Below are 22,989 nucleotides of genomic sequence, written 5' to 3'. Positions count from 1 at the left end.
TATCCAATTGAGTTTTTTCAAAACTTGTCTCCATATTTAAAAGGGTGCCTCCTGCCAATCTTATTAAGATTAGTTGCCCAGTTGGATAAAATAATAAGCTGACCAAATTATGATTTAGCATTTGATACTGTTCCGAAATACACCAGACAGAACTGTCTTCCTCTCTAAACCATCCCCTAAGACCAGAAGTCTGGCAGCAAGCAAATTTTCACTAAATAATTTACCTATAAAAATATGTATAAAAGGGAATACATATAACAGGTTATACTGAAAAATAACAATTGTAAGATGCCCAATTAGCATAATTTGCCTTCATGAATATTTACTGAAAAACTAAGCAGCCCAATTAATTTCATAACTACAACCCTCATCCTTCCCCTAAATGCAAACATTCAAATTCATAAATCACACAAAACAATATAAAGCATCCCTTCATTCTTCAATTCTGAACTATTATTGAATTTTTCTTTGGTGATTTGTGGTTTATTTTTGCTTTTCATTTCATGTTTTGCTTCCCTCCTATACTTGTAGATGCATCATGAGGCAACAATTATCAATCTTCTGGAGACTGTCTTCTATCACAAGGTAAAGGATGTTCTTTGCAGAGTTTTGGAGGAGCAGCACACTGCTAGGGTAGTCGCTAGCAACATTCTTGAATCTGTAAGAATCATCAGCAGCATTTTTACTTAATCTTTTCTTTTTTAACCAAGAAAGTCAGAACAAGACAAATAATGTGCTTTCAGTTATATTTGAGGCAAAGAAAGATAAAGTATTCCCTGTACGTACCCGGATCAGTCCAGACAATGGATTATGTCCCCCTTCCAGCAGAGGGAGTCAGAGGAAAACTTGAAGGGCGCTCTCCCAGTCACAGGTGCGCCCTCTGCGTCCCTCCAGTATTGCTCTGACTCCAGCAGAGGAAAGTCACAGAACCTGCGGTTCCCTACTAATCTCTCTAGAGAGTTTGCATTTCCCTTTCCATATCTACTTTCACTAATTTTTGTTTCTCTCTGTTGGATGGATCATATAAAAAAAAAAAAGAAATATATAACCCGAGAAAGTTTCAGAGACCTTTCTCCTTTCACCCTGCTTTCTAAGTAAAACTTCTTACAGGCAGAACCGGCAGCAGGCTAGTTTAATGTTGTTTTAAATTTGGGTTAAGTGTCTGTAATTTTTTACTTCACAGATTCAGTTTTGGCTGTCTAGGGGGTGCACATTGGTGGTCCAACCTTTCACCCCACAACGACCCACTGCCCTGAGAAGCCGTTTACCTCAGGGCAGCACTTGCAGAGAAGCGGCATTCCTCTGCTTTAAAAAAAAAATAAATAAAATATATATATATATATCATAGGACTCTTTCAGAGGAAATTTACTGGGTCATTTCTTACCTGAGCGGAGGTTTTTCGCTGTTTCCTGCTCCTCACAGCCTTCGGGGGAAGTTTTCTACAGTTTGTTTACTTTTTCTTCCTCCATGCCATGATTTTTTGATTGACAATTTTTATTGGTCTTCACATGTAAAATATACAAACAGTGAGACACTAGGCAACCAACAAGTTATCAATGCAAGATTAAACCCCCATCCAGCCCCCCCCCCCCCCGACTGAGAGTACTGCAATCAAGAATATATAAACTGGAGTACATATAATACAGTCTTATTCTTAGACCACTGTAGTGAGCAGGTTTATACATTAACAAGTCGTCTCTCATATAAAATACATGCACATAGATTCTATGACAGTTGATTCCTCCATGTCAGATAAGGATCCCATATTCTATAATATTTAGGCAAAGTTTTAATCGCAGTTAGCTTATAAAGATAGCAGTTATGGTCAAGTCGGGCTACCACTGCTTCCCTAGTAGGGAGGTCTGGTCGCTTCCAAAACAGAGCTAGCTCACACCTGGCTGCAAGGATGATTTGGTGTGTGAGTAACCATTGATAGTGAGGGACTGGTGGAGACACATTCGGTAAAACATGCTCAGAGAGCTAGGGGGACCTCTAAGCCTAGAATACCTGCAACCAATTTTTGGGTGTCTTCCCAAAACATGTTCACCTTTGACAAGTCCACCACATATGGAAGTAAGTGCCAGTCCCCCCACACTTTTTCCAAAATCGGCACTAAACGTTGGTACAATCTTCTGTATCTGAACAGGCGTCAAGTACCATCGCATTAATACTTTATACCCATTTTCTGTTAATGTGGCCGAAATCGAGCTGCATTTTGTGTTTTGAAAGATTAATTCCCAGGTCTCTGGAGAGATATGTTTGCCCAAGTCACGTTCCCAAGCCTTCTCATAAGGGGCCGCGAGCCTCACAACATTACCCAGGAAGCCATAAAGATTGAAAATAATGCCAGACTGACTGTCTGCTTTATTACACCAATGTTCCAGTATTGTTTTCCCCTTCCGAAGCTCAACCCCCACATTCTCTGACAGTAGAAAATGTCGAAGTTGCAAATACAAGAATATATTTTGCTCACGTAACTGCCACTTCTCCCGAAGCTCTGGAAAGGTGAGAAATCCCTGAGAGCCCCAGACATGCTCAAATTGAGCAATTCCCCTACTGAGCAATGAGTGATGATAGTGTGAAAGTGCTTGTCCCGCTGCAAATTTTATGTTATAATTAAGGGCGGTACTATAGAAATAACGGCGAGTGCCAACAAAATGCACCCTCCATTTCTCCCATGTATTTAAAGTCGTCTTTGTGGTAGGGGCAATTTCACCATCTCTCAGCCAAGTGTCCCTAGGCTGCCAAAGCATGGCCCGCAATGGCATATGCCCCACTATATCCTGTTCAAGATTTACCCAAAGCGGCTGGTCGTACATTTTATGCCAGATAATTATGGCCATTAACTGAGCGACCGCCCAATACCACTGTAGGTTGGGGACTCCCAAGCCCCCCCTACTAGTAGGTTGAAACATTACTACCCTTCGAATCCGAGGTGGCTTCCGCTTCCAAATATAGTTAAAAACACGTCTTTGCCAACACGTCAGCATGTTATTGGGGATAGATATAGGAAGTGACTGGAATAGATACAAAAGCCGTGGTAAGAGATTCATTTTTACCGCAGCTATCTGCCTCAACCATGAGAGGGAGAGGCCAGACCAAATGTCCAATTCTTAGAGAGTGTTTGCCAGAGGGGTTTATAGTTCAATTCCAGGAGGTCCCCATAATTCTTGCCAATACCTATACCCAAGTATTTAATGTGATGTGCCGCCCACTTAAAGGGAAGTTTGGACTGCAAACGCGCCCTCTGTTCGTCTCCTAAAGTTAAATTGAGCGCTTCAGATTTTTCAAGGTTTAATCTGAACCTGGAGACTTTACTAAAGTCTTGCAGCACTGCAATTGTCCCCGGGAGTGAAAGATCTGGTTTAGTGAGGATAAATAGGACATCATCCGCAAACATAGCTATTTTGTGCTCTGACGATCCCAAGTGAACCCCATGAATATCACCTGAGGCACGTATATGATGAGCTAAGGGTTCTAAAAAAAGGGCAAAAAGAAGTGGCGAAAGGGGACACCCCTGCCGTGTACCTCGCTGGATGGGCAGCGGTTCCGAGTATATACCATTAACCTTTACCCTCGCTTGGGGTTGGGCATATAAATTGTGCAACCATGCCAAAAAAGAGTCACCAAAGTTCATTTTCCTCAAGACACTGAAAAGATATGGCCAGTGGATCATATCAAAGCCTTCTCAGCATCTATAGACAATAATACTGCTGGAGTCCCCTGCCTCTGTACCAACCAGATGAGGTTCACTACCTTCCTGACATTGTCTGCCATCATGCGGCCCGGTATGAACCCCGTCTGGTCCAGATGTACTAGTTTGGTCATGACCCTCTTTAGTCTATTTGCGAGGATCTTAGCAAAAATCTTTAGGTCAATATTGATCAAGGAGATAGGTCTGTATGATCCACACACAGCCGGGTCCCGTCCCGGCTTGGCCAGTATAGAAATCCCAGCTACATTGGCACTAATCGTAAGAGGATTTCCAGACTTCAATGAGTTGAACCATTCCTGCAATAAGGGAATGATTAGGGTGGCAAATTTTTTGTAGAATAGGGCTGTGTACCCGTCAAGCCTGGGTGCCTTGTTGACTTTTAACCCCTTAATCACCTGTACTATTTCCTGTTCCGTGATATCTTTATCAAAAAACTGCCTTTCAAGATCAGATATTCCAGGGAGAGTTATGTCCTGCAGATACTGGTCAATACGATCAGTTAGAATCAGGGGATCTGCGGTATAAAGGGCCCTGTAGAAATCCATGAATCTTTGCCGATATCCTCCGGCTTAGTGAGCAAAGTGCCCCTTTCTGATTTAATTTGTGTAATTTGCCGCTGGGCTACTTGTTTGTGCAAGTATCGAGCCAAACAGCGACCCTCCTTATTCCCACCTTCAAATCGTTCCTGTTGTAGCCTCTGCAGTTGAAAAGCTATAGTTTCTAACTCAAGAGACGAGAATTCAGATCTAGCCCGCAGGAGCTTAGCATAACAGGCCTTATTTAAGGTTTGTTTATGGATTTGTTCCAGATCCAGGATCTCTCGCCGGAGCAGCTGTTGTTTGTGTAGCCTAATCTTTTTCACATAGGACGCCCTTGCTATTAATCGACCCCTAATTACTGCTTTAAGGCCTTCCCAAACCATTGAAGGGTTAATGTCATCCTGTACATTAAAATTAATATATTCTTTAATTTCCCCTTCCAGTTACGAACAGTAATGCCATGATATTCCCTGCCACAGGGGTCTCCCTTCAGTCTTCTTTTTCCGCGGAGCAGTTAGCCTCGCAGTTCCTAGGAGTCCTGTGGAGAATTCTCCACAACTTTAAACTTCAAAAAGTTTTTTACCCTCTTTCGCGGTTCCGTTCCGTTTTTTGACCAAGTTTTAGTCCCTGGTCATTGGTCGTCGACGGCTCTCCAGCCCAAAATGGCTTCAGGATTCAAAAAGTGCCCTAAGTGCACCAGAAACATGTCCATTACCGACCCTCACCAAGCTTGTGTTCTCTGCCTTGGTGAGAATCACGATGTTAGGGCTTGTCCCTTATGTGCCACCATGACATCAAAAGGCCGTCGTCTCCGGCTGGAGAAAATGGAACAATTGTTCAAAATACAGCTCTTGCCCGCACCATCTTCTTCAACACAATCGTCTCTGGCTAGGTCGATTCGAAAGGTGGTGTTGAAAAAACGTCTACCAGGTGAGTCGGGAGATGCTCCTTTTTCCTCCCCCTCTCCATTGTCAAAGGCATCGACATCGGGTAGTGAAAAAGCCCGGGAAAAAGAGAACATCGCCATCGGCATCGTAGGCCGCATACGGCATCTACCGCCACGATTCCCGGTGAGCCATCGACAGAAATCGGATTGACAACTAAGAAACCTCGGCTCAAGGTTCAGGCTTGGAGCCATCGACAGGCGATCCCCGCCGATTCCGGCGCAGGAAACCGTACCTTCTCAGGGCTCTGAGGAGGTACTGGCATCGCCACTACGGCCTCCCCCATGGGTGCTCTGTTCTCACCATCCATGCGGGCGGAACTTGATGTTTATATACGTCAAGCGGTACGGGAAGCATTCCTCGAGGCAATACCGAGGCCTCAACCTTCTACGCCAGCGATGCCATTGACACCGATTCCGGTACCGACGGGGATATCGCCCCCGATACCGATGACCCCGTTCCGGCACCGGTACCCTCGATGCCGATTCCGGCCATTCCACCGCCATCGATGCCGATTCCGCCTATTCCTGCGCATGGACCGCCGATGCTGTCGATGCCAATTCCGGTGCCAGCACCGATGAAACCATCGATGCCAGGTCAAGAAGTCTCCATTTTCCAGCCTCTCATGGAGAAAATTGGACACCTTAATCCAGGTTTTTTCCGTACACCTCATGATGTGGATCAGGATACACTTCCAGAGCCTTTACCTGGTCCTTCTGGCATTCTCCCACCTATGAGACCACAATCACCACAACTTCCTGAGATTCCATTCAAACCTCTCAGACCATCAGCTCACCCAGTGGACACTGATACTGAGTCTGAGGTAGATGTCTCATCTGATGAAGATATGTTATCTCAACCTTCACCACCAGAGGATAGGAGAAAATCGCCTCCGGAAGATCTTTCTTCTCCAACTTCATCAAAGAAATGTCAGAAACCATACCATTTTCACTTCTATCTGAACTGGATACCAGACAAAGACATTAGAGGTACTAATTTGTAGATCCACCTAAAGAGATATTGGCTATACCAGTACATGAAGTCCTTCAAGAGCTCATGTACAGAATGTGGGAGCACCCTGGATCAGTGGCTGCAGTTAACAAGCGTGCAGATGCCACATATCTCGTCCAACCCATACCCGGCTTTCAAAAATCTCAACTACCACACCAGTCGGTGGTAGTTGAATCAGCCCAGAAGAAAGCTAAGAGGCTTAAGACACATGCTTCCACACCTCCAGGAAGGACAGTCGTTTCCTGGACAGTTTAGGAAGAAAGATTTTTCAGGGTGCAATGCTGGTCTCAAGGATAAACTCTTACCAATTATTCATGAACCAGTACCAGTGCAATCTATGGAAACAGGTAGAAGGTCTCGCTCAAGAACTTCCAGAACAGTTTCAAGAGGTTTCTTCCGTCTATGCATAAAGGCCTAGAAGCAGGCAAGCACAAAGTGAGAGCCACATATGACAGTTTCGAACGGCTTCTCGATTATCAGCCTCAGGTATTACGGCTCGAGATGGGCTTGGCTAAAATCTTCTGAACTAAGGCCAGAAGTCCAAGAGAGTTGGCCGACCTACCTTGTCTGGGTGAAAACCTTTGGAGACAAGGTCAAAGAGGCAGTGGCGACCATAAAAGACCACACAGAAACCCTCAAACAACTGTCCTAATTCCTCAGGAGACACATCAACCTTCTAGGAGGCCTCCTAGAAGAGAAGTAAGGAGACCTTACTATCGTCCTCGCGATACTACCCTCACCAGGCCGAGCCAGGCAACCACCCCACTCAGCGTTCCAGGTTCGACAAAGGCCTACTAGGCCCCAACCGCCTGCTCAGACTACATCTACATCAGGCTTTTGAAATTCAACCAGAGAGCAGAAGTCCCTATCAAAATCCTCTTCCACACTTACCAGTCGGAGGTCGCATAACTTATTACCATCACACTTGGACCTCCATCACAACAGACCAATGGGTACCGATTGGATTTTCTCACTGTACCAAACGAAAATCCTCCTCTTTCATCTTGGACAGTGAATCATCACTCCAAAATCCTAAAGCAGAATTATCCACCCTTCTGAGAGCCAGGGCCATAGAACCAGTTCCCAGGCCTCAGTGGGGCAGAGGATTCTACTCCCGATATTTCCTCATTCCAAAGAAAACCGGGGGTCTACGTCCAATCCTGGATCTCAGAAATCTCAACAAATTTATCAAAAAAGAAAAATTCAGGATGGTATCGTTAGGCACCATGCTACCTCTTCTTCAAAAAGGAGATTGGCTCTGCTCTCTGGATTCAAGACGCCTACGCTCACATTCCCATCTTTCCTCCTCATCGCCAGTACCTGCGATTTCTGGTCGAAGGACAACACTTTCAATACCGAGTGCTCCCATTCGGCCTAGCCTCAGCACCTCGAGTGTTCACAAAGTGTCTTGCAGTAGCGGTGGCACATCTTCACAAACAAAGAGTGCATGTATTCCCTTACTTGGACGACTGGCTATCAGGAGTCAACACAAGATGGAGCTCTCAATTCCCTCAAGCTCACAGTCAACTTGCTTCACTCCTTGGGTTTCTCTCAATTACCAGAAATCCCATTCACACCATCTCACCTGTTGCAGTTCATAGGTGCAGATCTAACACCATCTCAGCAAAAGCTTTTCTTCCAAGAGACCGTGCTCAAACACTCGTTCTCCTGGCACTCTTTCGCAATCAGTCTCGAGTTACAGCTCATCAGTGCCTCACCCTACTCGGACACATGGCCTCCACAGTTCACGTCACTCCCATGGCCAGACTGACCATGCGACTAATGCAATGGACACTCAAAAATCAGTGGATTCAAGCCATTCAACCATTGTCCACTCCCATTCAGATAACACAAGATCTGCGTTCCTTCCCTCTCTGGTGGACATCAATGAACAACTTGCTCAAAGGCCTACCTTTCCAGCAACCAGTTCCACAAGTGACTTTAACTACAGATGCATCCACCTTAGGTTGGGGAGCACACATTGGTCATCTAAAGACACAAGGCACGTGGACAAAACTCGAAGCCTCCTTTCAAATAAACTTCCTGGAGCTTCGAGCTATGCGCCTACATGCGTTCAAGGACTGCCTTTCACACAAGACTGTTCTGATCCAAACGGACAACACAGTAGCTATGTGGTACATCAACAAACAAGGGGGAACAGGTTCCTACCTCCTTTGTCAAGAAGCAGCACAGATTTGGGACTGGGCCCTGACACATTCAATTCTTCTACGGGCCACTTACCTAGCGGGCATCCACAACGTAGTAGCAGATCGCCTCAGCCGTCAGTTCCAACCACACGAGTGGTCCCTAGATCCAGCGATAGCAACCAAGATCTTTCAACGCTGGGGTCAACCAACAATAGATCTCTTTGCATCCCATCTGAACTACAAAGTGAACAATTACTGCTCTCCTCCGCAGCAGAACAGCCTACCAAGGACGCCTTTGCTCGCCATTGGAATTCAGGCCTGTTATATGCGTATCCACCGATACCACTCATAACCAAAACTCTAGTGAAGCTACAACAGGACAAGGGACCATGATACTCATAGCCCCATACTGGCCTCGACAAGTATGGTTTCCCACACTTCTAGATCTCTCAGTCAGGGATCCAATTCGCCTGGGAGTAGCTCCCAATCTCATAACTCAGGAACAGGGTCAGTTGCGCCATCCCAACCTTCACTCCCTGTCCCTGACAGCATGGATGTTGAAAGCTTGATCTTACAACCACTCAACCTTCCAACCACTATATCTCAAGTGCTGATAGCTTCACGTAAACCTTCCACTAGAAAGAATTATTCCTACAAATGGAAACGGTTTACTTTGTGGTGCACTCAGAAAGCTCTAGATCCTTTCACTTGCCCCACTACCTCACTACTAGATTACCTATACCATCTCTCAGACTCTGGTCTTAAGACTTCATCTGTAAGAGTACATTTGAGTGCAATCTCAGCTTACCATAACAAGCTGGGAGATGCACCTATCTCTACACAGCCTCTCGTCAGTAAATTTGAGAGGCCTAATTCACATTAAACCTCCAGTTCATTCCCCAAGCATACAATGGGACCTGAACGGTATTAGCCAGGCTTATGCGTTCTCCTTTGAACCCATAGATACCTGTGACCTTAAATATCTTACATGGAAAACTGTATTCCTCATAGCCATTACATCAGCTAGAAGAGTCAGTGAACTACAAGCTCTTGTCACATACGAACCTTTTACAAAGTTCCTACATGACAGGGTGGTCTTCCGTACTCATCCCAAATTCCTTCAAAAGTAGTCACGGAATTTCATTTGAACCAATCCATAGTTCTACCAACATTCTTTCCTAGGCCTCATTCCCACCAGGGAGAAAGAGCCTTACACACCTTGGACTGTAAACGTGCGCTATCCTTCTACTTAAACCGCACTACAGTCCAAAGGAAATCCAGTCAACTTTGTATCCTATGATCCAAACAAACCAGGTAAGCAGTGGGTAAACATACTTTGTCAAACTGGTTAGCAGATTGCATACAGTTTTGTTATGAGAAAGCAGGCCTTACTCTTCAAGGGCGAGTAAAAGCACATTCAGTCAGAGCAATGTCAACCTCAGTAGCACACCTTCGCTCTGTACCTATTCTGGACATTTGTAAAGCAGCACATGGAGTTCTCTTCACACCTTTGCAGCTCACTACTGTTTAGACAAAGAAGGAAGACAAGATTCAGCATATGGACAATCTGTCTTAAAGAACTTGTTTCCAGTGTAATCCCAACTCCTTCTACACCAACCTGCTATGATCTTCGGCTGATTCATTTCAACAATACTTCACTGTTGCCTCAATATCAAATGATTCAGCCTCTAGCTTGCTAATCACCCATATGTGAGACTAGCATCCTGCTTGTCCTGGAATAAAGCAAAATTGCTTACCTTGTAATAGGTGTTATCCCAGGACAGCAAGTAAGCAAGGACTAGAACAAGTGGGCAATGTGCATGGAACAGACAGGACCAAAGACTGAAGATAGGTGGACAAGGATTGAAGACAAGCTGGATGAAGGCTGAAGATAGGCTGGATGAAGGCTGTAATGTGGGAAGCAAACACACTACTAGGAAGTAGTTGGACCTGTTGCTGAGGCAAGTTGCTTCCGGGGAGCTACCCTTATATAAGGCTGTGCTGATGGGCTATTATTAAGCTGTGCTGATGGAGCTTTCCTGCCGCGGTCCCTTTAAATAGCAAAAGTGGTGCATGCACGCGCCTAGGGGGAGGCGCAGTGTGTTTGTCAGCAGCATCTTGCTGTGTTGAGCAGCAGAACTGGCCCGCCAGGAGAGGTGAGTCTGGCGGTTCGTGGGAGCAGCCCATGGACCGCCAAACACAACAGCAGGGCTGAGATTGAGATGATGTGTTTTGTAAATGTTTGTCATTAATATCATTTAATCAAATTAAAAGCAAAGCTGAACACTTTAAAGTTACAGTTCAGTTAGTGTTTTCTTTTTGAAACTGTCTTATTAATTCGTGATAAATTAGATTCAGTTAACTAAAATTTCACTGACATTCACATATGAAATATCATGTATCCAAAGCATATTTTGGTATTTCTGACCCCATGAACACAAACTTTTTCAACTGTTTCTGCTGTGTTACTTCCATCCCACAGAATTCTGGAACTTTTTCTATTGAGGCAACAATTCTACAAAACCCAGAATGCTGTGGGTGGGAGCAGATCCAGGTCTGAAGAATATCCCCTAGGGTCAGTCACAGGAAGTGTTCTGACCTGGAGAAGCACTCATACTTTCTCTTGTCATGCAGGAGTTGTGTGAGTCAGCTGAAGATACAGTCCTGGATTTGATTGATTATTGCCACCGAAAGCTAACCCTGCTTGTGGCTCAAACCACCAGCACAGAAACCCCGAAGCAAGACAGTCCGATCACTGGAGATCTGAACAGTACATCATCTTTGCAGGTCTGTGTTTCTAGGTGTGCAGGCAGGAAGTTGCAGAGTTTCATAAATCACTGACTTTTAAGGTGCCAGAACTAAGTTTCAGACAGAAGTAGAATAAACAATGCCAAAAAATCTTGTGAGATAAATATTAAAAGTGGAGGTGGTGGAGAAAAGAATGGTACCGGAATTAAAAAAAAAAACCAAACCATAGGATGGTACCTGCACGGAGCGGCAGTTACAACCCTAAAAAAAACAACTTTCCTGGGCATACTGGATGGCCCATTTGATCTTTGTATGCCACCATTCATTATGCTATTAGGGGCTGTAAGCAAAGAGAGAAGAGAAAGGAGTGGAGGACTGAGGGAAAAATAATAAAAAGTTAATCTGGAGCTCCCTGGGGCCCCATTAGTTTGCCCCATAAGTCGATATTCAGTAGGCCAGTGAGTGGCAGTGTTACCTGTTGAATACATTTTCTGGATAATTTTAGCTATGCCTCTTAATATATATCTGGTTAAAGTTTTCCTGGTAAACTTAGCAGGATAACTTTAGCCTTACCCAGCTATATTCTGAATATAGCTGGGTAACTTAAATTCCCCTGTACGTACTAGGATCAGTCCAGACGGTGGGTTATGTCCCCCGTCCAGCAGATGGAGTCAGAACAAAACTCGAGAGGAGGCACTATATAAGCCCCCTTCCCTTGCCTCACTCTTCAGTATTCTTCTGACTCCAGCAGATGTGAGCAGGGGACTCTGCACTCCCCAGTGCAGGAGATTAGGTCTTCTAGTTTTCTGCCTTCTTTTGTGTATTTCTCATCGAGGGATCAAGTATTAAAAAAAAAGAAAAAGAAACAGGAATAATTTCTTGAAACAGATAAGTTTCTGGGGGGACTCAGCAGGCTCTGCCTGAAGGGACGTGAAGTGCTTGCTTCCAGGTCTGTACCTTCCCCCCCCCCCACACCTCTCAGGGCGCTATCCTTTGGGTTTTGGGGGAGTGTTGGGGAGTTTTTTGTGTAAGATCCTTTTCCAGGTTTACCTTCGTAGTCTCTGAATTCGGGCCGGACCCGGGGTGCAAACTAGTGGTTCTAGTCCCTCCCCCTCCCTCCCCCGTTATCTTGCATTGTCCTCCGCCGCTACTGACCCGCGGTCCGCGGGGCCCTCTCCCGGGACCGCCGGACGCCGGGAGGCCCCGTCCTTTGGCGCTCTCACTGGGTCAGTGGGGGGGGGGGGGTCCGTGTGCCCCCTGCGTTGCTGCAGCGCGACTCGCGCGCTTTTTTCCCTGTCAGCTCTCCCTCGCCGAACCTGCCATGCCGCGCTCCTCAGAGTACTCTGCCTGCGGCAGGCAGGGTGGTCGGCTCTCGCAGGAGGGGCTCTGCGACATCTGCCTTCCCGATGGGGAAGGCACCGCCCGGCAGGGGGACGAGACCGTGGGTCCTCGTAGTGAGGACCGCGCGTCTCGGAAGCGGCAGGCCCCGTTCCTGGTGGAAGGCCCGATGCCGGTGTTGCCTCCCGGTTCAGCACCATTCCCCGGCCCGGAGCCTGGCGGTCGGAAGGGGGAGGACCAGGATTGTTTCCCTCAGGGACCGCTGGAGTTTTCGCCCGAGTTTGTGGTTCTAATGCACCGGGCTTTCTTGCAGTGTAGGTATCAGCCCTCGGAGGCTTCTGGGGGGCTCCCTCCTCCTCCCAAACTGGCGCGAGTGGGATCGTCCCTGGAGGGGTCTTCTCCTCAGGGTAGGGCGTTGCCCCACGCAGGAGATTTGGGGCCCTCCCGTGTCCCGCTGGCCCCAGCTGGTGGACCCAGCAACCCTCCGGCAGGGGATCCGCTCCAGGACACGGGGGATGAACCCACGTTAGCTTCCCAGGTGGAGGGGGACGACCCAAGGGTCCTACGAATTTTTTAGTATGATGAGCTGGACGACCTCATTCCCCACATTCTCCAGGAAATGGATATCGATGCCCCCCCGGAACCGGTGGTAGACACTTCTCAGGGCAGGAAGGGGGATCCTCTGCTGGCAGGCCTTCGTCCTTTGATGAAGGCGTTCCCAACTCATCCCACTTTCTTACAACTGATTTCCAGGGAATGGGATTCACCGGAGGCCTCCCTCAAGGTCAGTAGAGCAATGGACAAACTTTATCCCCTGCCAGAAGATTCCTGGAGCTCCTCAGGGTCCCTGCTGTGGATTCCGCAGTTTCGGCCGTGACAAAGAGCACTACCATCCCGGTCACGGGCGGCACAGCGCTGAGGGATCTCCAGGACAGGAAGTTGGAGGTTTATCTCAAGAGAATCTTCGAGGTTTCGGCGTTGGGTCTGCGAGCGGCCATCTGTAGTTCGCTTGCGCAAAGAGCGGGACTCCGATGGGTACAACAATTGCTCACTTTCCAGGCCTTTCCGGAAGCGGAGGCCCAGAGGGTGGATCGGTTAGAGGCCGTGATAGCCTATGGGGCGGACGCCTTGTATGACCTCCTTAGGGTCCAGGCCCGATCGATGGTAGCAGCGGTCTCGGCTCGTCGGCTGCTGTGGCTGCGAAATTGGTCAGGGATGCCTCGTCCAAAACACGCCTAGGCTCGCTTTCTTTTAAAGGTAAGTTCCTCTTTGGGGAGGACTTGGACCAGATCATCAAGTCCCTCAACGAGAATGCGGTTTACAAGCTCCCGGAGGACAGGCCGCGAGCATCTAGATCCTTCATCTCCACCAGGTATCGCTCCCGTAGTCAGCGACTGTCCCCCCAGACAGCAGCAACAGCAGCACCAAGTCTCGGACTTCATCCTCTCATGCGCCGACCTGGAACCGGTCCTTTCGGGGCCGCAGGCCCAGCAAGGGCGGACAGCCCCAGAGTACTTCCTCAAAGCCACCCCAATGATGCCAGGCCGACCCACGATCCGATTCCTAGGGTGGGGGGTCGCATTGCCCTCTTCTACGGGGAGTGGGCCCGAATCACGTCGGATCAGTGGGTCCTGGATATCCTAAGACACGGCTACGCCTTGGATTTTGTCCACCCGCCCAGGGACAGGTTCTCTTCTCCCCGTGCGGCTCCTTCCTCAAGAGACGAGCAGTCCGGCAAACCCTCGACCGTCTTCTCTCCTTGGGGGTGATTGCCCTGGTATCTGCCGCCGAGCTGGGTCGGAGTCATTATTCCATTTATTTTGTGGTGTCCAAGAAGGAAGGCACTTTTTGGCCCATCCTGGACCTCAAGACGGTCAACCGATACCTCCGGGTCCCATGCTTCCGCATGGAAACTCTGCGTTCGGTGCTGGCGACGGTCCATCCAGGGGAGTTCCTCGCATCCTTGGATCTTACGGAGGCGTACCTGCATATCCCGATCCACCAGGCACACCACCGCTATCTTCGTTTCAAGATTCTGGGACAGCATTTTCAGTTTCGAGCACTCCCGTTCAGCTTGGCGACAGCTTCACGGGTCTTCACGAAGATTATGGTCGTGGTGGCCGCAGCCCTGCGCTGAGATGGGGTTCTGGTGCACCCTTACCTGGACAACTGGCTCATCCGGGCGAAATCTCAAACAGAGGGGGTCCAAGCGGTCGAAGGTGGTGCGATTACTTCAGTCCCTGGGGTGGATCATCAACTTTACCAAGAGCAGTCTCTCCATCCCAGTCGTTGAATTTTCTGGGAGCACACTTCGATACCAGGCGGGGGAAAGGTGTTTCTAAGTGCGGACTGGGCACATGCCTTGCTCGAACAGATCCTGCGGTTCCTGACACTCCAGGCACCCACAGCATGGAACTACCTACAGGTCCTGGGGTCCATGGCATCCACCATAAATCTAGTCCTGTGGGCGTTTGCGCATCTGCGTCCCCTTCAGTGGGCCTTGCTATCCCGTTGGAAGCCGGTGTGTCTCGGGAATTTTCAGGTGGTTTTTCCAATACCGACAGCTGCAAGATTCAGTCTCCGCTGGTGGCTGGTCCCTCGCCACTTGGCACGAGGGGTCTCTCTGGAAGTCCCAGACTGGGTGGTTGTCACCACGGACGCCAGCCTGGCCGGCTGGGGAGCAGTCTGCAGGGCGAGTTCCATTCAGGGCCGTTGGACAGCGGAACAGTCCTGGTGGCCCATCAACCATCTGGAAACGAGAGCGGTACGCCTGGCGTTGCGGGGTGTTATTTCCTTGGTCCACCACCGGGCGGTGGGGTCCTATCAGACAACGTGTCCATGGTATCGTACATCAACCGTCAGGGGGGCACAAGGAGCCGTCACATCTCGCTGGAGACGGACAGACTGATGCAGTGGGCGGAGGTCAACTTGAGCCGGCTGGCAGCCTCTCACATTGCGGGCGTGGACAATGTACAGGCGGACTTCCTAAGCCGACAGCGCTTAGATCCCGGAGAATGGGAGCTCTCGGACCTCATGGCCATGGCCGAAAACGCAAAGGCCCCTCAATTCTTCAGCCGACGAAGAGAACCCGGGGCGGAAGGGGTCGATGCCCTGGTTCTACCATGGCCTCGGAAGATCCTGCTGTATGTCTTCCCTCCGTGGCCCCTGGTGGGGAAGGTACTCCGTCGCATAGAGAGCCATCAGGGTCCGGTTATTCTAGTGGCACCGGAATGGCCCCGACGGCCCTGGTTTGCGGATCTCCTTCATCTGGCAGTGGAGGGACCCCTGCGGCTCAATCATCTCTACCACCTCCTGTGACAGGGACCTATATTTTTCGAGCAGGCAGATCGCTTCTGTCTTGCGGCTTGGCTTTTGAGAGGCAAGAGTTGAGGCGCCGTGGATACTCGGAGGGGGTGATTTCCACTCTTCTGCGGGCATGCAAGACGTCCACCTCTGTACTTACGTGCAGGTCTGGAAAGTTTTCGAGGTATGGTGCCAGGCGCGTACTATTCGTTCGGTTCACGCCTCGGTGACACAGGTTCTTTCGTTCTTGCAGGCCGGTCTGGATTTGGGGCTGGCCTATAATTCACTTAAGGTTCAAGTGCGGCGTTGGGGGCTTTCCTGCACAATGGGCAGGACTCGAGGCTGTCGGCTCACCCTGATATTGTACGTTTTCTGCAGGGGGCTAGACATCTGAAGCCGCCATTGAGGCCGCCTTGTCCATCTTGGAATCTCACCTTGGTACTCCGTATACTGGGCGGTCCGCCTTTCGAGCCTCTTCGGTCGGCCACCATCAAGGACCTCACCCTCAAGACAGTTTTTCTGGTGGTGATCAGCTCGGCGCGTTGTATCTCGGAGCTTCAGGCGTTGTCTTGTCGGGAGCCATATCTTCGCTTTACCGAGGAAGGAGTGTCTTTGCACACGGTCCCGTCATTCTTACCAAAGGTAGTCTCGGCATTCCATATCAACCAGTCTGTCTATTTGCTTTCCTTCGCTTCGACGGAACCCAGGGAGCTCCGCAAGCTTGATGTCAGGAGGTGTCTCCTATGATACCTAGCGGTCACCAACGAGTTTCATCTCTCGGATCACCTATTCATACTCTGGTTGGGCCCTCGGAAGGGTCGTGTGGCCTCCAAGACAACCATTGCCCGTTGGCTCAAGGGGGCGATCACAGCCGCGTATCTCGGGGCCGGGAAGAATCCACCGCTGTCTGTTAGAGCACATTCACTTCGGTCCCAGGCAACTTCCTGGGTGGAAAGCTCTTCAGTGTCCTCCCAGGAGATCTGCAGGGCGGCCACGTGGACGTCTCTCCACACCTTCGCGGCCACTATCGTTCGGATGTCCGGGCGCCAGGATCGGATTCCTTTGGGGGATAGAGTCCTTCGAGCGGGGCTGTCTGTGGCCCACCCATAGTAAGGGAAGCTTTGGTACATCCCACCGTCTGGACTGATCCTGGTACGTACAGGGGAAAAGAAAATTATTCCTTACCTGCTAATTTTCGTTCTGTAGTACCATGGATCAGTCCAGATGCCCTCCCTGTGTTTGGGGGGTTTCGGATTGTTCGCCTCCGCTCGAAGGTCAGTCTGTCTGTCTGCTATTTCTCTCTGTACCCTGGGGCTCCAGGGATGGTTATGGTTTACGGTTCTGTTGGCAAGTTCCCACTGGGGTAATGTTCAGACAATTTTCACTTTTTTTGCCTTGTTTGGGTGTTTCGTTACTTGATCCCTCTGTCTCCTCTCTTATTGGCTTTGCTAGTCTAGTTTACTGAAGAGTGAGGCAAGGGAAGGGGGCTTATATAGTGCCTCCTCTCGAGTTTTGTTCTGACTCCATCTGCTGGACGGGGGACATAACCCACCGTCTGGACTGATCCATGGTACTACAGGAACGAAAATTAGCAGGTAAGGAATAATTTTCTTATAAATCTCTTCCTGGCCAGCAGACTTGATTTCCCCCCCCCACCCCACAAAATAAGTAAAAATCATATTGCAGCATAATACCCAATCTCTTCCTGTAACACCCCCCCCCCCCACACACACACATAAACCCAAATGAATTAAAAGAAGCTGGACATAGCAGCCCAAAGAGCCTCCCTCCTCGATATGAAAAAGTCCATGTGGGCTCAGGGTCCTCTCCTAACCCCCATGCCACCCAGAACCTCTCGCAAACCCTCAAGGTCACTTGGAAGTCGGTACATTCATATTGCTCCCAACAACATTAGTGGGAAATATGGACCTTCTTAAGCCTAGTGCCAGCTTTGTTCTCCTTGTTAACAAGTAAAGATGACAGCAGTACTGTCTCCTGGATGACTGCATTCCAGTTAATGGAAGAGATGGGAGCAGTTCTCTCTCTTGTGTGACTGTTCCCTTGTTAGCTGGCAGTAGGGCAAAGGTGGGGTCAGCCCTCTCTCCTATGTCCCTCTTCCACTATTAGTGGGATCTAGGACAAAGGCAGGAGCAGTCCTGTTGCCTGTTTTCTTTCTTCATATTTTTCTCTTAGGAGCTGCAGGAGCAAGCGGAAGCTCTGGAGTTCGAAATTGCACTAAAGGCTATGTCTGTGCTCCGTTACATCACTGATAACATAGACAGGTAAGCATAAAAAGGCTGGGCTATATATTTGGTACTACAGTGCTAGTGTTTAACTTGAGGTTGAGATGAAAGTACAGTACTTTCACGGTCATACCTTCTCTCACCCACTCCTTCTCTGTCTCTCTCGTCTTCACCCTTTCTCTGTTTTGCTCTTTCTCCTCTGTCCCTCTGCTATCTCTTTCTTCCCATCTCTGCACAATCATACTTTTCTTCTTTTTCACCGTGCAACACCAGTCCAAACAGATGGGTTATTTTCCCCTTCCAGCAGATGGAGGCAGAGTTCTAAGATTTTTTCTGTGACATTATCACTGCTTACATGTGGTGCATAAACAATTAAAACCAGTATCTCTGCCTCTAGCAGATGATAGAACGTACTAGTGGTGTAGCAGAAGTTTGAAACTGGGTTTGCCTTCCATTTGGGGTTTGCTTTTGGCATTCTCTCATTTCAGCTTTGTCTGATTCTCTTCCAGCAATCAGTGGGCCAGGCATCAGAAATTAATTTCTGGATTATGAGACATGAAGGGTTACCTCCCAGCTACCATAAGAGGCTTGGTTAAGCCTGGAGGGTAATCTCAGAGTAAGGAAAAAGGTCTTCTGAGAAATTTTATTTCCCTGTACGTACCTGGATCAGTCCAGACTGTGGTTGAGCCTGCTTGTCCAGCAGGTGGAGACAGAGAAATCCATCTGGACTGATCTGTGGTACTACAGGAACGAAAAATTAACAGGTAAGAAACTAATTTTCCTTTCTTCTTCAACCAGTCTAGAACAAGTGAGTTATGCACGTCAGCTCATTGATGACCAGTCTGTCCAGTATTTCTATTCTTCAGCAGATGGCGGACAAGCCTCCTGTGTTGGCAGTGAAGACCTGGTTAAGCCGGGTGAACAGAAAATTTTGGTGCTCAGTTCCTGAGGTGACAGATGAATTCTCATTTCCTCAGGCAGTGCTTGAAGGGGGAGTGATAGCGGCGCGGAGGAATGTAAAGCCCTCTTTCTGCACAATATGCAGACTTTACGCAGTGCCTTTTGAAAGCGGGCTCTGAAATGCTGCCAGGGGGATGGAATGGTGCAGGTAAGTCTTCCCAGCCTTTCCAGCAGGGGTTCCATGACCAGCAGAGTTGTTTTTTGTGTTGTTTTTTTTTTGCCGGGTTTGCAGGTAGTGGTTGGGGGCACTGGTCAGCGATGTTGGTGCTGTCTGAGGTATCCCTTTAATAAGTTGTTGGGGACTGCATATCATTCACCAGTGAGCACAAGCAGAACATGGAATAGGACTGCGCTCTGCTCAGCATCTAGTTTAAGGAAAGTAGTATATATTGCCAGATTTGCTGCAAATCTCAGGATTGCTGTTGCAGGATGTATCTGCAAGGTGACCACCAGCTGAGACTATATACAAACTACAATTTCTTGTCGGAGCCCAGGTTTCAGAAGGGGCTCTGATGTCCATTTTGTTGCAGCAGAGCACCAATGGGGGATATGACCCTCCTGCACTGAACCCCAGAGAAGCACGTTTTTTAATACCGCGGTGGTTCCTAATCCACCATGCTTACCTGAGCCCAGAGATTTCGTAGTGGGTTCCAATCCATGGAAGCTGCTGGTACAATAGGGATGCTTCATTCCATATTGGATGCTTCTTCCTATCCCTGGGCAACTATTTTGTAGGAAATTGCCAAAGTCTCAAGCCTTTATAGGGGCAGGATGAGGCTGAAGGATCTGACTCTGATCCTTAATACCCCTGGATTCGAAATGGAGCCCAGGGAAAGATACGGGCAAGCATGGAGGATGAAAGGAATTTTCAGCTTCAGAGACTTCCTTTTCAATGGGCTTTCTATCCCTTATCCCTGAAGGGAATGTTGTGGATTCCATGGTCACTTATCGGTCACTGTGACTGCTGTGCTGGGGGATTTGGTCCTGAGGGCTGGTTGCTTTTTTGTTTACGTGGTGCTTTTGGCCACCAAGGCTGCCACAATGGTTCACCCATATCTGGACTGGCTGATTCGGGCGAAGTCAGAGGGTCTTTTTTCCAGCAAGCAGTGGACTTGGTCCTCCAGCACTTGAGATCACTGGGGTGGATAGTCAATCTGCCAAGATTCCTTTCCCCTACTCAGATCTTGGTGTTTCTGGGGGCGCATTTCAATACCAAGCTGGGGAAGATTTTTCTCACCAAGGAGTGCATTATGAAATTGCAGGTGCAAGTTCGCAGATTGTTGGAGAAGCAGGTACCCAGGGTCTGGGATTACTTGCAGGCTCCTGGTAACATGGCTTCCACCTTGGAGTTGGTTTCCTTGGGGGGTTGCTCATATGAAGCCTCTGCAGTTGCATTGCTTTCCCCCCTGGATCCCGTTGCGAAGCAATTTAGCTTCCGCAGCTCTTAACAGAGTTGGCCAGATCCAGTCTCGTGATGCTTGGTCGGGACCAATTGAGGCAAGGAATGGATTTGGAGGTTCGGACTGGATGATTGTTACCACCGATGCTAGTCTCCCCGGGTGGGGAGTGGTGTGCCAGGACCAGTCCGTCCAGGGTCAGTGGTCGGTGGAGGAAGCATTTTGGTCCATCAATCAATTAGAGACTAGAGCAGTGCGCGTGGGCGCTGACAGCATTTCTACCTCTGCTGAGATGAGAAGCCAGTAAGGATCTTATCAAACAATGCAATGACAGTGGCTTACATCAACTGGCAGGGTGACACCAAGAAGTTGGGTGGTTGTACAGGAGCCTAGGAATTAATCAGCTGGGCAGAGCAGTATCTGGCGCTATTGCGGCCTCTTACATTGCTGGCACTAACAATATACAAGCAGATTTTCTCAGCTAGCAACAGCTATTTCACGGAGAGTGGGAGCTGTCAGAGGAAGCAATGCGTCTCATCAGTTGCAGATAGGGCAGTCCACACATGGATCTAATTTGCAACTTACTGAAATGCCAAGGCCCACGGTTCTTCAGTTGAAGAAGGGAAAGAAGAGTAGAAGGGGTCAATGCCTTAGTTCTCTCTGCCTTTGCCGAGGGACATTCTTTTCTGTATGTGTTCGCAAAAATCTGCGATGGATAAAGATCTATCTGGGGCGAAGTGATTTTGGTAGCACCAGAGTGGCCGAGGCGGCCTTGGTTTGTGGATCTGTTCAATCTAGCGGTGGACGGTCTGAGACTCGCTTGTCTGCCAAAGCTTCTGCATCAGGGCCCCATATTTTCAGATCAGGCGGCTCCTACTGTCTCGCGGCTTGGCTTTTGAGAGGCATGCTTAAGGGAGAAGAAGGATATTCGGAGGATGTAATTTCTACTCTTTTGCAAGCTAAAAAGACTTCCACCCTCCTTGGCATATGTGAGGGTCTGGAGAGTTTTTGAGGCTTGGTGCGTGAAGTGAAGAAGGGGGTTCAAACTACGTGGACATCCATAGGAGATATTCTGGCCTTCTTGCAAAGAGGGTGGTGGTGAAGGGGCTAGCTTTTAACTCCCTCAGAGTTCAGGTAGCAGCTTTGGGCTGACTTCGTGGCAAGGTGCAGGGAGTAGCTCTAGTGGCGCATCCCGGCTGTGGTGTGTTTTCTACGGGGGGCGAAGTAGATTTGTGCCCTCTGGTTCAGAAGCTGTGTCCCTCCTGAAGCTTTAAATTAGTCCTGAAAGGTATGTGTGTGGTGCCGTTTGAGCCTCTTAAAGGACTACTATAAAAGATCTCACTTTGAAGGTGGTTTTCTTGGTGGCGATTTGTTCTGCTAGAAGGATCTCAGAACTTCAAGCTTTGACATGTAGAGATCCTTCCTTTCTTGAGAATTTCTGATTCAGGGGTTTCTTTGCGGACGGTTCCAGCCTTTGTGCCAAAGGTGATATCGTCATTTTCACTTAAGTCAGACAATGGAGCTCCTGGTTTTCCCAATTTGGAGGTTACAGCGCCTCATGCGAAAGAGTTGCAACTTTTGGATGTCAAATGCGCATTGTTGCGGTATCTTAAAGTTACTAAGAGCTTTCAGTTGTGAGATCAACTTTTCTGCTGTGTAGTAGTGTGAAAAGGGGGCATGAGGCAACAAAAAACCATGATTGCGCAGTGATTGAAGGAAATCATTGGCTCCACATATATCTGTCAGAGTTGTCTGGTCCTGGAGGGCTTAAGGGTTCATTCTACCCGTTCCCAGGTGGCGGCCTAAGCCAAATGTCAACAAGTGTCACCACAAGAGATTGGCAGAGGCGGCTACTTGGAAGTCATTGCACACTTCGCCAGGCATTATCGTTTGGATGTTCAGGCTCCAAAAACCATGGACTTTGGGGAGAGTGTGCTTCGAGTGGGACTTCGTGGTCCCACCCCATTTAGGGAAGCTTTGGTATATCCAGGAGTCTGGACTGATCTGGGTATGTACAACGAAAGGAAAATTTGTTCTTACCTGCTAATTTTCGATCCTGGAGTACCACAGATCAGTCCAGAGACCCGCCCAAACGAGGAAGGGAAATTTGGAGAGTCTGCTCGATCGGTTATTGTAATTAATCTGAAGATGGACACATGTTTTTTGTTAGTCCTGCACGTTTTTAGTGTGGGCAAGGTTACCTGTTATGACTTTCCTCTTCCCACTGCTGGTTCAGGGGATATTATGTCATTATTGCTGTTGGTATTGTAGCTATCTTGGCTTGGGTACTTATTAATACTGAGGACTGCAGGTAGCACCTCTGGTTATGTGGCAGTGTCGGTGAAACCTTTTCTGTCTCTATCTCCTAGAAAGGAGGGCAAAATCCAGGAGTCTGGAGTGATCTGTGGTACTACAGGAATTGAAAATTAGCAGGTTAGAACCAATTTTCCTATATGCCTGAATCACAGAATACCACCCCCAAACCTGCAGTCTCTAGTCCTGGGTTAGCCGCCATCCCTGTCAAATTTTCTCAGGCTCTCTGGCTGGTTTCAGCAAAAGTGGAAAGGATGTTCCTAGAAAGGGATAGATATTGCTGCTATGATCTTCTCCGTGGGAAAGGCTTAGCATTTCTCAGCCATTGTG

General features: G+C 48.5%; 1 protein-coding gene across 1 annotated transcript; it reads left to right on the top strand.

The window, feature by feature from the left end:
- The first annotated feature begins 514 nt into the window (after positions 1 to 514).
- LOC115082715 (zinc finger MYND domain-containing protein 10-like) lies at positions 515 to 18,938 on the top strand. The gene is made up of 4 exons (XM_029586908.1): positions 515 to 585; positions 10,992 to 11,144; positions 17,940 to 18,028; positions 18,788 to 18,938. Exons 1-4 carry the CDS (start codon positions 532 to 534, stop codon positions 18,936 to 18,938), a joined length of 447 nt encoding a protein of 148 aa, XP_029442768.1. The 5' UTR covers positions 515 to 531.
- Positions 18,939 to 22,989: the final 4,051 nt, after the last annotated feature.

The sequence above is a fragment of the Rhinatrema bivittatum genome, unplaced genomic scaffold (assembly GCF_901001135.1).
Source record: "Rhinatrema bivittatum unplaced genomic scaffold, aRhiBiv1.1, whole genome shotgun sequence".
NCBI lineage: Eukaryota > Metazoa > Chordata > Amphibia > Gymnophiona > Rhinatrematidae > Rhinatrema > Rhinatrema bivittatum.
The sequence above is the reverse complement of the archived record's forward strand: the minus strand, read 5'-3'. Positions and strand labels throughout refer to the sequence as shown.

What these genes read in the sequence shown, in the direction of transcription:
- LOC115082715 (XM_029586908.1), top strand. Translation starts at nt 532, where the DNA reads ATGCATCATGAGGCAACAATTATCAATCTTCTGGAGACTGTCTTCTAT. An exon ending in AGACTGTCTTCTATCACAAG is followed by an intron (nt 586 to 10,991) that starts GTAAAGGATGTT and finishes CTTGTCATGCAG; the next exon opens with GAGTTGTGTGAGTCAGCTGA. An exon ending in ATCACTGATAACATAGACAG is followed by an intron (nt 18,029 to 18,787) that starts GTAAGCATAAAA and finishes TTCTTCAACCAG; the next exon opens with TCTAGAACAAGTGAGTTATG.